The sequence below is a fragment of the Marmota flaviventris genome, chromosome 17, assembly GCF_047511675.1.
Source record: "Marmota flaviventris isolate mMarFla1 chromosome 17, mMarFla1.hap1, whole genome shotgun sequence".
Classification (NCBI taxonomy): Eukaryota; Metazoa; Chordata; class Mammalia; order Rodentia; family Sciuridae; genus Marmota; species Marmota flaviventris.
In genome coordinates this window covers 59,965,134-59,980,066 of record NC_092514.1, presented here as the reverse complement: position 1 = coordinate 59,980,066, position 14,933 = coordinate 59,965,134, and the positions used below count along the sequence as shown (strand labels likewise).

At 47.3% G+C, this 14,933-nt stretch overlaps 2 protein-coding genes across 2 annotated transcripts; both read left to right on the top strand.

Annotated features, from left to right (window-relative positions):
- The first annotated feature begins 2,920 nt into the window (after positions 1-2,920).
- Positions 2,921-4,764, top strand: Ramp2 (receptor activity modifying protein 2). The gene is made up of 4 exons (XM_027947270.2): positions 2,921-3,113; positions 3,572-3,637; positions 4,112-4,220; positions 4,338-4,764. Exons 1-4 carry the CDS (start codon positions 3,011-3,013, stop codon positions 4,591-4,593), a joined length of 534 nt encoding a protein of 177 aa, XP_027803071.1. The 5' UTR covers positions 2,921-3,010; the 3' UTR covers positions 4,594-4,764.
- A 4,269-nt stretch (positions 4,765-9,033) lies between these two features.
- Vps25 (vacuolar protein sorting 25 homolog) lies at positions 9,034-14,530 on the top strand. The gene is made up of 6 exons (XM_027947263.2): positions 9,034-9,126; positions 9,340-9,485; positions 10,396-10,449; positions 10,930-11,018; positions 11,803-11,878; positions 13,906-14,530. The coding sequence occupies exons 1-6, from the start codon at positions 9,074-9,076 to the stop codon at positions 14,016-14,018; spliced, it is 531 nt and encodes a 176-aa protein (XP_027803064.1). The 5' UTR covers positions 9,034-9,073; the 3' UTR covers positions 14,019-14,530.
- The last annotated feature ends 403 nt before the right edge of the window (positions 14,531-14,933 follow it).

Here is a 14,933-nt window from a genome sequence, read left to right as displayed (position 1 = left end):
GAAGCCCTTCCTTTTCCATTGTTGCCAATCATGAGATTATCTTCTATGACTACTGAGAAGAAGAAGATGTGTGGAAGGACTGGTGAAGATGTGTCACCAGTCCTCAGTCAGCCCCAAAGTACCCTGAAAGTAGATCCTCAGTTACTAGGATGCCCTAAGGGGTCAATAAAACATCCCCACAAACTGGATGTGATGGTGTAATTCCAGCAATTTAGGAGACTGAGGCAGGAGACTAGCAAATTTGAAGCCAGCCTCAGCAACATAACCATGTAGCTCAGTGGTAAAACACCTGTGGGTTCCATCCCTGGTACCAAAAACAAAAACAAATACACAGGGCTGGGGATGTGGCTCAAGCGGTGGCGTACTTGTCTGGCATGTGTGCGGCCCAGGCTCGATCCTCAGCACCACATACAAACAAAGATGTTGTGTCCTCCGAAAACTAAAATAAATATTTAAAAAAATATATTCTCTCTCTCCCTTTAAAACAAACAAACAACAACAACAAAACAAATCCACACATCCAGCTGCTGGGAAGAGAAAAATCAAGAGAGAAAATTTATAGATTCTCCTATTTGAGAGTTTGAATCCCAAGTTTAGGAATTCAATAAGCTGTCCTCCACCATGATGCAAACTTAACCCCAACCCTAGGCCAAAAATAACACTTCCTATCAAGTTGCTTGTATTTTCCTTTTTTCATTCTAAGGCCATTTTACCTATGAAAATGTTGAGCTTCAGAAATGGAAAATGATCTGCCCAAGTTTCCACAGCAAGACAGAGGCAGAGTCTGCCTTCAGAATCTTTTTATCCAGTGTACCAGACTGCTCTATTCAACCCAACAGTTGCTTTTATCACATTTAACCTTTTTCTTTCTTTTTTTTAGTACTGGAGATTGAACTCAGGGGCACTCAACCACTGAGCCACATCCCCAGCCCTATTTTGTATTTTATTTAGAGATGGATCTCAATGAGTTGCTTAGCGCCTTGCCTTCGCTGAAGCTGGCTTTGAACCCTTGATCTTCTTATCTCAGCCTCTGGAGCTGCTGGAATTACAGGTATGCATCACTGTGCCTGGCCCCAGCCCTTTTTTAATATTTAATCTAGACATAGGGTCTTGCTAAACTGCCCAGGGCCTTGCTAAGCTGTTGAGGCTGGCTTTGAACTCTTACATTTAATCTTGACTGCGACCTCTTTCCTAACCCCACAATAGTCTCATGTGCTTCTGGCCCATCCAGTGGAAATGGCTTGTTTACCTTGTGTTGCTCCTTGCTCCCTCCTCCTATTTTAGCACCGTGAAACCTCCCTTTTACTCATGCTTCCTTCTTGGAAAGGGCAATCTTGGGAAGAAGAGAAGGGACAGATTTGGTCCCCAGCCTGAAGTGGGGCCGCCTGGCTTTTATCTGCACCATTGCAGGAATGATCATTAGTAGGAGGGCTTTGGGGCATGTAACAAGAAGGCCATCTCCCCTCTCCCACAGATGCCTTGCTAAAGCAATCTCTTGATTCTAGTCATGGAGCAGGATAACATGCCATGTGGCCAGGATGTAAGAGCTTGAGATTCTGAGATGAAGACTTCAAGAAAGATCATAATTTGTGATGGGCAGCAATCAGTAAACTGGGACAACAGCAGCAGTTGAGTCCAAGGGTCAGAATCTGGGAGTAATTAGCAAAGTTGGTGCTGACAGCTGTGTGTCTGGGAGTTGAAAGTCATGGCCAAACCAGCTCCTGGGCTCCTTGGCTGCTTCAAGATAATAAAGCAGAGAGAACACAGAGGCAGCTGTTCTCTGGCAGAAGGCAGGGCCTCTGAGGGCCCAGGCTCAGCCTTCAGGATTCCCAGCAGTGTGATCTTAGGCTAGTCACTTAGGAAAGGAGGAAACTAGTATTTGCAGTGATTTTAATGCCCTTCCACATATGGCACCCTCACTACAGTTTAGGGAGGAAGGCAATGTCCACATTTTTTTACATCAGCAGCCCTGAAGGCAAATCTGTGCTGTGTTGCTGGGAAGTAGAAAGATAAAATTAGGACCCAGAGGTTTTGAATTCAAGTGTGGGGTTCTTTCCTTGAGCTGTACCTTCTTTCTCTGTAAAATGATGAAAATAATATACCTGCTTTGGGGCTGGAGGGATAGCTGAGTGGTAAAGCATATATGCAACGCCCTGAGTTTGAACTCAGGCAATAATAATAATAATTCCACCTTACACATTAAGTGGCTCAATCCCCTTTCTAGAAACTTTGGTCCTGAAAAGTGTGGCCACCTTTCTCCTGGGAACGTAGTCATCTTACTTTTGTCCTCCCACAGGCCAATGCAGGTTTGAGGGTCTAGGACCCGGGAGGTGACTTGAAGGGAGAGTAATTGGCTGTTTTCTTTGCTATCCCGCTTCGCTTCGCAGGCTTTCTCCCCTTCTCCAGATTCAGTAGAGCCGGCTCCCTCTTTTCCCAGATTTTGGCAGACAGGCTGACATCAGTGGGTGTTCCCAGGGAAAAAGAACTCTGAGCAGCCGGCCCAGCTCCAGGCGCCCCTTCCCCCACGGCCCAAGCGTGCCCCAGCCCCCTGCCGTAGATACTGCTGCGTTGAGAGGCCCTAGGAGCTCCCAGCCCCCTCCCTCCTCTCCAGGTCGGGGAGGGCAGCTCGCCTCCACCCCTCCCGTTCCGAAAGGGAGGGGGCAACAAGAATCTGACGGGAGACTCTGGGCGCCACTCAGCCGGGCCCAGGAAACAGATTCCCGTACTGAGGTTATGAGGGGAGCTGTCCAGCCCCGCAGGGTGAGATGGAAAAGAGCGTGGGCCAAAGCCGGCTAGGCGGAGGGAGCCACGGGCGCCAGGCGCGGGTGCGGCAGCGACTCCCCCTCCAGCTCGCCGGCCCCGGGCGTCGCCCCCGCCCCCCACGTGGCCGCAGCCGTCCCAGCCCCTGCGAGGAAGCTGCGCGGCTTCCTGCGGCTGGGGCCGGGGATATAGGCTCCCCCGCTCCGGCTCGGCTCAGCTCCGCCGCTCCCCGTTGCCTCCTCGCCGCGCGATGACTTTGCTCCGTGCGGAGCGCACCGGCGGCAGCTCGCGGCTCCCCGAGACCCGCGCGGGGTGGCCGACAGCGCTCCGCCTCCTCCTCCTCCTGCTGGGCGGTGAGCGCTGCGTCCCTGGGCCCGGGCGGGAGGCGCGGGAAGCCCCGGAGAGGAGGGGAGCTGGATGGCCGAGGCCAGCACCCGCCCCAGTACGGGTGCAGACTGAAGTGCAGGGCAGCGCTGTCCTTCTGGCGGCCCCCAGTCCCACCTCGGGGAGGACGCAGGCGAGCTGCTCCCCTCTCAGGGAAAGCTGGGGTGCCAGCGGGGACCCCGCAGAGAGGTCTTGGGAGGTCCTGGGCTGCCCAGGAGGGATGGGGCTCTGGGCCTGGATGCGAGTGGGAAGCAGCTGGTACCAGCCTGTCCCTTCCCCGCACGAAGACATCCCGTGAGAGGGTGGATTATTCCTCTTTCTCTTCCAAGGTAGCCCTGACTTCTCAGGATTTTAGCTCCCAATCCCCAAGCAGGCTCCACTGCCCAGAACCCACCATTCCACCCTTCTCTCCCATTTCTTCCCACAGCTCTGCTGAAGCCCCAGGAATCCCTGGCTCAACCTTCTCCCATCCAGGACAGCTTGAAGTCAGAAGGTGGGTACCCAAAGGTGTGAGAGAGTGGCCAAGGGCAAGAGGAGAGCCAGGTTAGTGGGGAGGGTCTCTTTGCTACAAGGCGGGCCCAATCCCAGTTGGTGCCTCACTAAACTCCTCTCTTAGGATTACTTGTGATGCTATTCCCTCTCATCCCACAAAAAACAAAACAAACAAACAAAAACACCTCCTGTCCAGCCTTGAGCTAGCCCACCTCACATGTGAATGAGAAGATTCAGGAAAAGGTGTATGTGGAGAAGCTCCTCAGGCTGGGATAAGAAGTGCTGTGCATGTGGAAGTCATTAAAAGATTCCAGTGCTGGGTTCTCCTCTCAGCCAAAGTGTCTTCTAGGGAAACTTTTGGAGAGGTTCCCATGCTTGAAGACAAGGTCAGGAGCTCCAGTTGGAAATACCTGGGCCAGAGGGTTTGAAGGGAGAGCCAGGGGATGTGGTCATAATGCAGCTTTTGTACCTACAGGAAAGACCGTGGAAGATTATAAGACAAATGCCCTACTTTGCTGGCAAGGTTATAAGATGTATATGGACTCCATTGAAAAGGATTGGTGTGACTGGACCGTGATTAGCAGGTAGGGGCAGTGCTGAAGGGGACTCAGGCTAGGGGTTGAACCCTAAGTGGGTTTGGAGTAAACCTCCTCTTCCTGGACCCAACCCCTCCCTTACTCCATTCCTCTACTGCCCTGCAGGCCTTATAGTGAACTTCGGGATTGCTTGGAGCATGAGGCGGAGGAGTTTGGCCTGGGCTTCCCCAATCCCTGGGCAGAGAAGATCATCTTTGATACCCACCTGATTCACTTTGCCAACTGCTCCCTGGTGCAGCCCAGCTTCTCTGATCCCCCGGAGGATGTGCTCTTGGCCATGATCATAGCCCCCATCTGCCTCATCCCCTTCCTTGTCACTCTTGTGGTATGGAGGAGTAAAGACAGTGAGACCCAGGCCTAGGGTAGCCTGAACTTCAAAACCTTCATGTTACTTCTCTCTCCTCCCCTCCCTACCCACTTTTCTCACTCTCACACCCACTGCAAATCCTTGGATTGGTGGAAATGGAGGTGAGTCAGCATCATGGCACAAGTTCTGTAATCTTCAAAATAAAATTTCTGTTTTTTTGTACAATGTCCCCTACCCCATTCAAGTGGTGCCTGTGTCCACAGTCACTGCCAGTCCCACAGGCACTCAGCTCTGGGTAGAGGAGCTGGAAGACTCTAGATGGCTTCACTATTCTGTTCACTTCACCTGCCCCCACCCTCACATGAAAGCCATACCCCTATAGTTCTTCCTCCCAGGGAGGAGCCTTTCCTGCCTCTGTCCAAATCCAGCTCCAGGAAAGGAGCAGGAAGAGACTCCCTTCCGGTCTGGACAGCAGCTGGGAGCCTCTGATTGAGAATGTGGTGGGGGGAGGGGCAAGGGTAGAATCTTTAGCAAGAAGAAAGGGTGGCTACCTGGAAGCCCCTACTTCTCCCCTTCTTCATGCCTCAGTTTACTCCCAGAACCTGGGAAGCAGAAACCTGACAAGCGAAGGGAATCAATCCCTAAGGACCTCCAGATTGATGCCAAAGGCAGTGGGGGCTTCCTCAGCTAGGCTCACCATTCCCGCTCCAGGTCATTGGCTTAGATCCTACAGTGTCCTGGACAGGGTGTGGCCTATAGACTGGCCACACACTGCCCTCTGGTGTCTACTAAACCAACGACCAGAAGATGTATATGATGTGGAAGAAGCTCAAGGCGGAGGAGCATTTGGATCCTGGGGTCAGAGAACTGTCCTCTCTGTAGTAGCCACTGACTTTTAGCTTGATCTTTTATCCGATTCCTGAGACATATCAATATGATATTTCACCTTGATATACTGTTATACTTTCTAGGGACTTAGCTAGCCCTTATATGCAACTCACCATTTCTGTTTTTGTTTTGGTTCTGGGGGATTGAATCCAGAAGTGCTTTACCACTGAGCTACATCCTTTTCATTTATTTTTGAGACAGGGTCTCATTAAGTTGCTGAGCCTGACCTCAATTTTGCCATCCTCTTGCCTCAGCTTCCCAAGTTACTGGGATTACACTGAACTGTCTAACTCACCATTTCTTTTTTTTTTAATATTTATTTTTTAATTTTCGGCGGACACAACATCTTTATTTGTATGTGGTGCTGAGGATCGAACCCCGGCTGCACGCATGCCAGGCGAGCACGCTACCGCTTGAACCACATCCCCAGCCCTCACCATTTTTTTAATATTATTATTTTTAATTTTTTAGTTGTAGATGGACACAATATCTGTATTTTATTTATTTATTTTTATGTGATGCTGAGGATTGTACCCAGTACCTCATGCATGTGAGGAAAGCACTCTACCACTGAGCTACAGCCCCAGCCCAAACTCACCATTTCTTATATGAACAATGTTTCCTGGTTAATAAGGGTTCTCACTATGGAATCCTCATCTCCAGCCCTTGCTTGGACTCACCTGCCAGGTCACTAAAAACAATTACAACTTTGTTCTCCATGGAGACACTGTTTATTCCTGTGGCACACTTGGCTACCTTAGAAACTTTCCTTGTTGAAATATCTGCCTCTCCGAATACATGCATGTCCATTTCCTGGGTCATGCCTCTCTATGCCATAGATATATGTCTGTGTTTCCTGGCATGTACCTATTCCCAGAGACATACTTCTTTCAGAAAACACTTGTCCCTATAGAGACATATCTGTTCCCTAAGGATACATATTTTTAAAGATGTTTCTTTTTTATATCTTTATGTTATTTATTTTTATGTGGTGCTGAGGATGGAACTTAGTGCCTCACATGTGCTAGGCAAGCACTGTACCATTGTGCTACAACCCCAGCCCTCCTAAGCTATTGTGAGGTTTCAGCTGAAATAAATATTTGCTGTATCTCTATGAATACAACCATCTTCCCCAAGAATATATCTACTTCTTCTTGGCACATATTTGCTTTTACCAAGTTTTATTGATTTACATCTGGGGGCTATTGGTATAAGACACTGTGTATGGTGTGGCTGTTGGAAAGGTAGGTTAGAATCTGTTCTGCCCTCAGTGGCTTTTATCTAGTGGGAAATTTGACATATGTACACATAAAAATGATGGAATATGTAATGAGAGACATGTAAGCAATACAACCCAAATTTTATTCAAGTGCAAAGGAAGGAGGGAATCACACTTAGCTGAAACCATCACAGGTGTGGTCACAGAAGGGTGTTTGTTGAGTTGGGATATGACAAGGCCTTAGATGGAGTGCATTCTTGAAGGGGAAAGAGTAGAAAGAGAGATAAATTAGGAAATCATCACAGTAATCCAAGCTTGAAAAATGAAGACATGGCCGGGTGCAATGGCACACACCTGTAGTCCCAGTGGCTCAGAAGGCTGAGGCAGAAGGATCCTGAATTCAAAGCCAGCCTCAGCAAAAGTGAGACGCTAAGCAACTCAATGAGACCCTGTCTCTAAATAAAATTCAAAATAGGGCTGGGGATGTGACTCAGTGGTCGAGTGCCCATGAATTCAATCCCTAGTACCCTCCCCCAACAAAAAAAACCTCAGGGGAGCAGGGATGGGGTTGTGGCTTGGTGGTTGAGTGCTTACCTAGCACGTGCGAGGCACTGTGTTCAATCCTCAGCATCACATTAAAATAAATAAATAAAATAAAGTTAAAAAAAAAAAAAGGAGTAAACCAGTAGGACTTGGATATGGCGGGGATAAAGGAGAGAGAAGTTAGGGGCAACTTAAACATTGAACTTGAGTTATTAGAATAATGATAGCAGTAATAATAGAAGAGGACCATTAGGAGGAGGAATTGGCCTGAAGAAAAGGATGTGCAATATGAGGAAACAGTGGAACAAGCTGTTATGTCCCACAAAGAATTAGAAATGGGGTTCAGTGGGAAAAGGTTAGATCTGGAAATAGAGGTTTGAGAGTCTTCAGCACAGAAAGGCAATATGAACCCACAGGAGGGATAAGAGCTCTAAGAGATAAGGTGTATTGAAAAGAAGGTTGAGGGCCTGGGGCTGTAGCTCAGGTGGAGTGCTGGCCTAGCACGTGTGAGGCCCTGGGTTCTATCCTCAGCTCCACATAAAAATAAATAAATAAAATAAAGGTATTATGTCCAACTACAACTAAAAAATTAAAAAAAGAACCTCCAAGGAAATGTCCACCTTTGAAGAATGAGGGGAAAAATGGAGACAGAGATAAGATCAAAGAGGTAGTCATAGAAAAAAGCATCAAAGAGGCCAAGAAAATGGTGGTCTCTGAGGAAGCTGATAAATTCATTCGTTCAGCAAATATTTGCTGATTGATTAGGGTTGGGGTTGTGGCTCAGCGGTAGAACGCTTGCCTAGCATGTGTGAGGCCCTGGGTTCGATCCGCAGCACCACATAAAAATAAATAAATAAAGATATTGTGTCCAACTAAAAAATAAATATTAAAAAATAATAATTAAAAAAATATTTGTTGATTGCTCTGTGGACCATAAACTATGCCCAATGATGGACTGGTGTGAAATAAAGGTTAAAGATCAGACAGGAAATTGAGGTGACAGGATTAAGGGTATGCATATATTTAAATAGGGATGGCCTAAACATGTTTGTGTCCTAAAGGAAAGGAACCAGGGAAAAGAGAGACAGAATATTAAAGAGAAGTCCTGAAGGAAGTTGGAAAGGTGAGGTGAGAAGACAGGTCTAAGGGTGACTCTTGTAAAAGAAGGAGTAAAAGTGGTGAGGAATCTTTGTATGAATCAAATATAGTGACAAAGAGAGAACGACTAAAGGGTTCACATGCCTGACCTCAAACTCATAAAATAGGGAAAAAAGAGGATGGGGGTGGGGGGCATAGAGCAACAATTCTGGTTTGGGAACTGACCAACTGTGTAAGGAGGCAGATAACATCAAAAGGGTTCCTGGAACTTGAGACTAGGAGGTTGAGGACTTGGGTGAGGTGAGAAAGATAGCAGCCCTGTCTTTGGAAGCAGAGCTGTCTCTAGTGATACAACTTACAAAGACGGAGACTGAGGAACGGTGGAGTCAAAGACACAGGAATCAAAGAGATTGTAAAATCGTGGGGAGTTTTAATTAAATGGTAACTGACATGCATGTTAATATTAAAAGGTGCGTAGTACAGTGGAACTAAGTCTAGAGACCTGGGTTCTACTGGTGTTCTACTAACAAACTATGCTGCGTTGGGGAACTCACTTCCCTTTTCTGACATCGAACCAGAAGACTTCATAAGGCTCTTTCTGGTCTAAAAGATAAAGCTTTTAAGGATAATGGCAGAGGACTGGCTGATCACAGAAAGCCCTTCCGTCGGGCCGTCAGTCTCCTAGAAGGTGTCCGGAACCTTTCTGCTGTGCCTCCTGCCCGGACGTGCTGATGCGGATGCCGGAAGTCCCGTGTGCGGAGGTTCCGTGTTTTCTGGGCTACTACGATGGCGATGAGTTTCGAGTGGCCGTGGCAGTACCGCTTCCCGCCCTTCTTTACGTGAGGCTGGGACCCCGAGAAGCCCCGCTGTACCTTCCCCTCTCCTCCCCGGGGCCCTGGGCTCAGTCCTGATGCATCACTTGGGTGGGGGGTGTAGAAAGGATCCAGCCGCTATCATTCTTAGTTCCCCACGTTTCTCCTCCAGACGCGCCCAGGGGCAAGTGCTGCCTCTAGCGTCCTGTAATTCTGCACTCTACTCCCTCCACCCGGCAGGTTACAGCCGAACGTGGACACTCGGCAGAAGCAACTGGCTGCCTGGTGCTCGCTGGTCCTGTCTTTCTGCCGCCTGCACAAACAGTCCAGCATGACGGTGATGGAAGCGCAGGAGAGCCCACTCTTCAACAACGTCAAGCTACAGCGTATCCTCCCTCAGGCTCTTCTACAGCCCACACACATGCACTTCCACACTTTTCCACAAGTCCGGACTTCACCTCCCTCCCACTTTCCCCACATTAGGTAGGTTTCTACCCAAACTGAACTTGGAAAACAGCGAGAGCCTTCGTTTTACCTCCCAGGCGTAGTACCAAACCCTCCTGTCCTTGACAGCGATTAGTGCTCCAATCTTAGAATCTCTGCCTTGAAGCCAGATGCCAAGCGTTTCAACCAGATCCCATTTTGACAATTTAAATCTTCTCTGTTTTCTCTGTGTGAGACTCAAACTCGATACTATCTTTAATAATTTTCTCCACTCACCCCACTTCTCTGAAGTGAGGATCATTTGTTTTTGCTGCCTGATTCACCCCTTAAATATCTATGGAGAGAGGATGAAGAAAGATGAGAACACAGGATGAGGAACAGTAGTACCTTTCATTTTCGAAAGCTCTTCTTTCTAACTGGAATTTTTTTTTTTAACCTTTCTTCCTAGAATATCTAATTTGTGAGGGTCAATCCCCAGTACTGTGAGGGGGGAAAAAAAGTGTCAGAATATCCAGGAAATGCCTTTTTTTGTTGTTGTTATTGTTGTTGTTCTAGAGATTGAACCTTGGCGTGCTTAACCACTGAGCCATATCCCTGTCCTTTTTATTTTTTATTTTGAGACAGGCTCTTCCTATGTTATAGAGGCTGACCACAAACTTACAATCCTCCTGTCTCAGTCTCCTAAATTGCTGAGATTATAGTTGTGTATTCAAATCCAATTATATCTTGTCCAGAAATTGCAAGCATGTTTGTGGGGAGAGGAAAGGAAGGTGGTTCTTAGCATGGGATTAGCTCTGAGAATTATTATCCAACCCAATTCAAATGTATGCCTTTCCCTTAACCTTAAACCAGGGAAACTTCCTGTGGAATCAATTCAGATTGTGTTAGAGGAACTAAGGAAGAAAGGTGGGTTCAAGTCCCCAGATTTCTTATTTTTCTTCTTACTTGGGTTTTCCTGAGGGCAGATTAGGACATATCTTTTCCCTTTAGTAATTTTTCTGTCCCTTGCCTGCAAGCCCAGAGCACTCTGTACACTTGACAACCTCGTTCCTGAGTCTTTCCCCTCATTTGTGTACAAAATTGAAATGTCTGAGATGGGCTAAGGAGAATGGGTGCCTTGTAGATAGTAAAATATTATTCTGAAAGCAGTCTCTTCCACTCTATCCCACCCTAGTAGTCCTCCTTGTTTTTTTTTTTTTTATATTTATTTTATAGTTATAGTTAGGCACAATACCATTATTTTATTTATTCATCTTTATATGGTGCTGAGGATCAAATCCAGGGCCTTGCATGTGCCAGGCATGTGCTCTACCGCTGAGCCACAACCTCGGCCTTCCTTGTCCCTCTTATAGAGCATGATGCATTCATAAGTGTCTGTTTTTACAGGGAATCTCGAGTGGTTGGATAAGAACAAATCTAGCTTCCTGATCATGTGGCGGAGGCCAGAAGAATGGGGGAAACTCATTTATCAGTGGGTGAGACCATCTTGCTGCCAAGTACTAAGAAGTGACCCATGGCAAAAGAAAATTTTACCTGTGCCCAAACAGATATCTTGTATTCCCAGATTCAGACTTGGCAAAGTGGGAAAGGGACAGAGAGGAAGTGTAGGCCTTCCATGCAAACACCCTCAGTGACTCAATTTCTCTGGCTACATAGAACCTCCCTTTCTTTGGCTGTAGGAGGCCAGAGGGTACATGAGGCCATGTTTAGAGAATGCAGTACTGGGAACTATAAGTGCTATTGTGGGCTGGAGCCTCTGGCCACAGGAGATAAATGGGGAAAGGAAGGGTGGTGGTGGGGGGAGAACCTGGGGCCCTTCCCCCACTGCACTCTTATGGAGCTATCCACATGAATGAGGCTTTCTGAAGGAGTGTGGGTTTAGGGACAGAATACACTCTCTCCCCAAATTCCTAGCCACCACCAACCCCAAACATTCCCAAGGGAGAAAGGAGGGGAGGAAGCATCAACAACCCAAATATAACAAGCACACACCACCCATTCCTGAAACAGGAAAACAACCAGAGTGAGAGGTCACTCTCCAGGCACGTGAAGGCCTGTGGTTTAGTGGTTTTAAATGTGTGTGTACATATATAAATATAGCACCTGTTGGATTGTGGGTTTTGGGCCACTCTGCAGAAGTGACCATAAGTTCTGGATTGGGAATAAGTACCATTCATGGATGAAAGCAGTAGAGCTGTGAATTTACCTTCTCTCAGGAGTCTCTTAATTCTTATTTAACCTCATTTTCTGTGTCTACAGGTTTCCAGGAGTGGCCAAAATAACTCTGTATTTACCCTGTATGAACTGACCAATGGGGAGGACACAGAGGATGAGGGTAAATGCCTTTTCCTTCTTCAATTTTATCATCAGGAACCTCCTTTCTCCAATCCTACTTTGATTTCTATGCCTCTGAATTCCACAATACAAAAGTTCTTAACCCATATCCAAAGATTTCATACAAAAAAACTCGCATCCAACCCCCCCCCCCCCCAAAACCCTAGTATTGTTTATGGGGGTATATGTGCTTTTTATTTTTGGTTCCAGGGATTGAACCCAAGGGCACTTAACCACTGAACCATATACCTAACCCTCTTTTTTTTTTTTTTTGTGGTGCTGGGGATTGAACCCAGGGTCTTGTGCATGTGAGGCAAGTACTTTACCAACTGAGCTATATCCCTAACTCCCTAACCCCTTTTTTATATTTTATTTAGAGACAGGGTCTCACTGAGTTGCTTAGGATTTTGTTAAGTTGCTGAGGCTGATTTTGAACTCATGATCCTCCTGCCTCGGTCTCTCTGGCTGCTGGGAGGCAGGAGGATCGTGAGTTCAAAACCAGGTGCCTCTCCCTAGCTGCCACCATGCCTGGCTATATGTTCATTTTTCTAGGGATAGACTTAACATTACAAGATTTCCAGGGCATGTATTACCCATGAAAAGTTAAGAATTACTGCTGTAGATGCCAGTTGAGGAGCCAGCATGGGGGATTAAGCCTGAACTCTTGTTCCTTGCTGACTCAGGCTCTCTTTCACCCTTTATTCTTTTAGAGGGCTCAAGATTTGTGGGTGTCAGCTAAAGGAATTGGGCCAACACCCCCAGCCCCACCCCCAACCCATTTAAATACTTTGTTTTTTGGCCAGGCAAGGATTTGTAGTCTCTTTGATTCTTACATAGTGTAAACACTTTCTTAGTTTTTTTCTCTCTGACTCCTTATCCTGATCCCCAGGATCACCAAACATTCCAGTCTTTACTGGGGCAACAGGGGGTACCTCCCTTTCTCTTAGTTCCTGGATGCTTCGGCAGAGTTTACTACTCTTGGCTGTTCCACTGCCCTGCAGGCCTCTGCTTGCTACTCCCACCATCACCCCATGACTTCAGTGCTGTAGCCTGGCCCAGTCCATCATTCAGGCTGGGCAAAGCTGGAGCCTTCTTCTGAATGCAGTCTCCCTGACTTGAGCTGGGCCCATGCAGGAGGTGAGGTGAGCAAGCCTGTCAGGGCTTGCCTGGTGCCTCTCACATTTCCCTGCAATATCTTTCCATATCTCTATACTCAGCTGGCCTTTGGCTCCTAGCTCTGTCCCTTTCAACTAAGAAGGATATCAGTGCTGGACTTTAACAGTCTCTAGTGAGGGCTAGTGGCTGTACTTTTTTGTGTTAAGACAGACCCTAATTTGTTCAAATATGCAGTTAGAGTCAGTATCTGGTGACAAGGGCCCTGGCTTCCAGAGGGCTGATTGGCAGGGCCCCTTCTTTGTGCCCCAAAAGCAGATGGTGTCATTCACGTGCATCAGACACTAATGGGAGCAAGGGACAGGAGGGCTGTGGGGGCTGGGGTTACGGGAGAACCAGAGAGGAGGAAATAAGCCTGAACTCACTTTTTGCTGACTTAGGCTTTCTTCTGCCCTTACTTTTTTTTTTTTAATATAGTGATAATAGGTATATTAATTGGCTTGATTGCAACAATCATTTCACAATGCACATGTATATAAAAATATCAAGTTGTACAACTTATACAATTTTTATGTCAATGATATCTTAATGAAGTTGTTATAAATAAAAATGTTAGTAATGCCCACAACATTCAGAACTACATAATAGGGAAGACTGGCAGATAGATATAATCTCTGAATTTTGCAACAGGGGTAAGATTAGGGGAATGGGAGGTGATTTATCAGGTATTGTCCTTAAGAAATGGCCTGCCACCCTTACTCTTAAGGAGTGCCCAGTAAATGTGGGTGGCGTATGCAGCAGTGTAGATGGCATGTGAATACCCTGGCTCTGGAATGTCTCAGTTTCCAGTTTGGCTGTTCTCTTCAGTGCACCTAGGAACTGAACCTCCCTAATTGTCCATCTCTTCCTGTCCAGAGTTCCATGGTCTGGATGAGGCAACCCTACTTCGGGCTCTGCAGGCTCTACAGCAGGAGCACAAGGCTGAGATCATCACCGTCAGCGATGGCCGTGGTGTCAAGTTCTTCTAGAAGAGACTTGTCTCTCTTTACTTCTTACCTCCCACCCTTCTAGGGCTTTCAAAAAAAGACAGACTTAGTATCCCCACAGACTGGATCTGTGACTTCACTAGATTTAAAAGGGCTCTAGTCCTGAAGGCTGAGCCCCAGGGATGAGTATCCTGCTACCCCATATGTCTGTCCCTGGGATGGGTGAGTCCAAGGTGCCAAGGAGAAAAGATATGCTTCTTTGTGCCCTACCTCCTCTCCCATCCTAGACTGTCCCTGAGCCAGGGTCTGTAAACCGACACTTTACATGTGTCCACACAAGTAAGTACATATACATATGCACCTGCACAAGTTTCTGTCTCCACCTTGCTGCTGTTGCCTCCTTTCTCAGGCTGATGCTTGGTCCTTCCTAGGAAATGAGAAGCCCTGGCTGCAGGCAGCCTTCCAGGCAATATGAAGATAGGAGGCTCCAGAAGGGACCTGGCCATGAGAGGCAGGTCTGACCCTGATTTATGATATTAAAATCTTAAATCTTACTGCCTGCATGTTAAGTCACTGTTGAAATGAGGTTGGAGAGGGCTGTAAGGTGTTGCGCCTCAGCCCAGGGGAAAAAAGAAGGCCTGTGGACTGGGCCCAGCAGGCTCCAATGAGCTTATGGTTTCGCATCTGTTGTGTGGGCTGTGTGGATTGCTGATGGAACACAGCTTGAGGAAAAACTGCTTGATCTCTGAAATGGAGTGGCATAATGGCTCCCTCTTCCCTCACCATCTCCCGCATGAAAATCCTGAACTACTCTGAAGCCCCTCCCTCCACTCATCTGGTCTGGGTGGGGTGGTTATGGCCAAGAGGAGCTAAGGGGGGTAAACCGGATGTGGACTTCGGTTTATTGGAGACTTTGGCAAACAGAAGGAGGAGGAAGAAGCCCATAGCAAAAACAGC

What these genes read in the sequence shown, in the direction of transcription:
- Ramp2 (XM_027947270.2), top strand. Translation starts at nt 3,011, where the DNA reads ATGACTTTGCTCCGTGCGGAGCGCACCGGCGGCAGCTCGCGGCTCCCC. An exon ending in GGACAGCTTGAAGTCAGAAG is followed by an intron (nt 3,638 to 4,111) that starts GTGGGTACCCAA and finishes TTGTACCTACAG; the next exon opens with GAAAGACCGTGGAAGATTAT. An exon ending in GACTGGACCGTGATTAGCAG is followed by an intron (nt 4,221 to 4,337) that starts GTAGGGGCAGTG and finishes ACTGCCCTGCAG; the next exon opens with GCCTTATAGTGAACTTCGGG.
- Vps25 (XM_027947263.2), top strand. Translation starts at nt 9,074, where the DNA reads ATGGCGATGAGTTTCGAGTGGCCGTGGCAGTACCGCTTCCCGCCCTTC. An exon ending in GGAAACTCATTTATCAGTGG is followed by an intron (nt 11,019 to 11,802) that starts GTGAGACCATCT and finishes CTGTGTCTACAG; the next exon opens with GTTTCCAGGAGTGGCCAAAA. An exon ending in GGAGGACACAGAGGATGAGG is followed by an intron (nt 11,879 to 13,905) that starts GTAAATGCCTTT and finishes CTTCCTGTCCAG; the next exon opens with AGTTCCATGGTCTGGATGAG.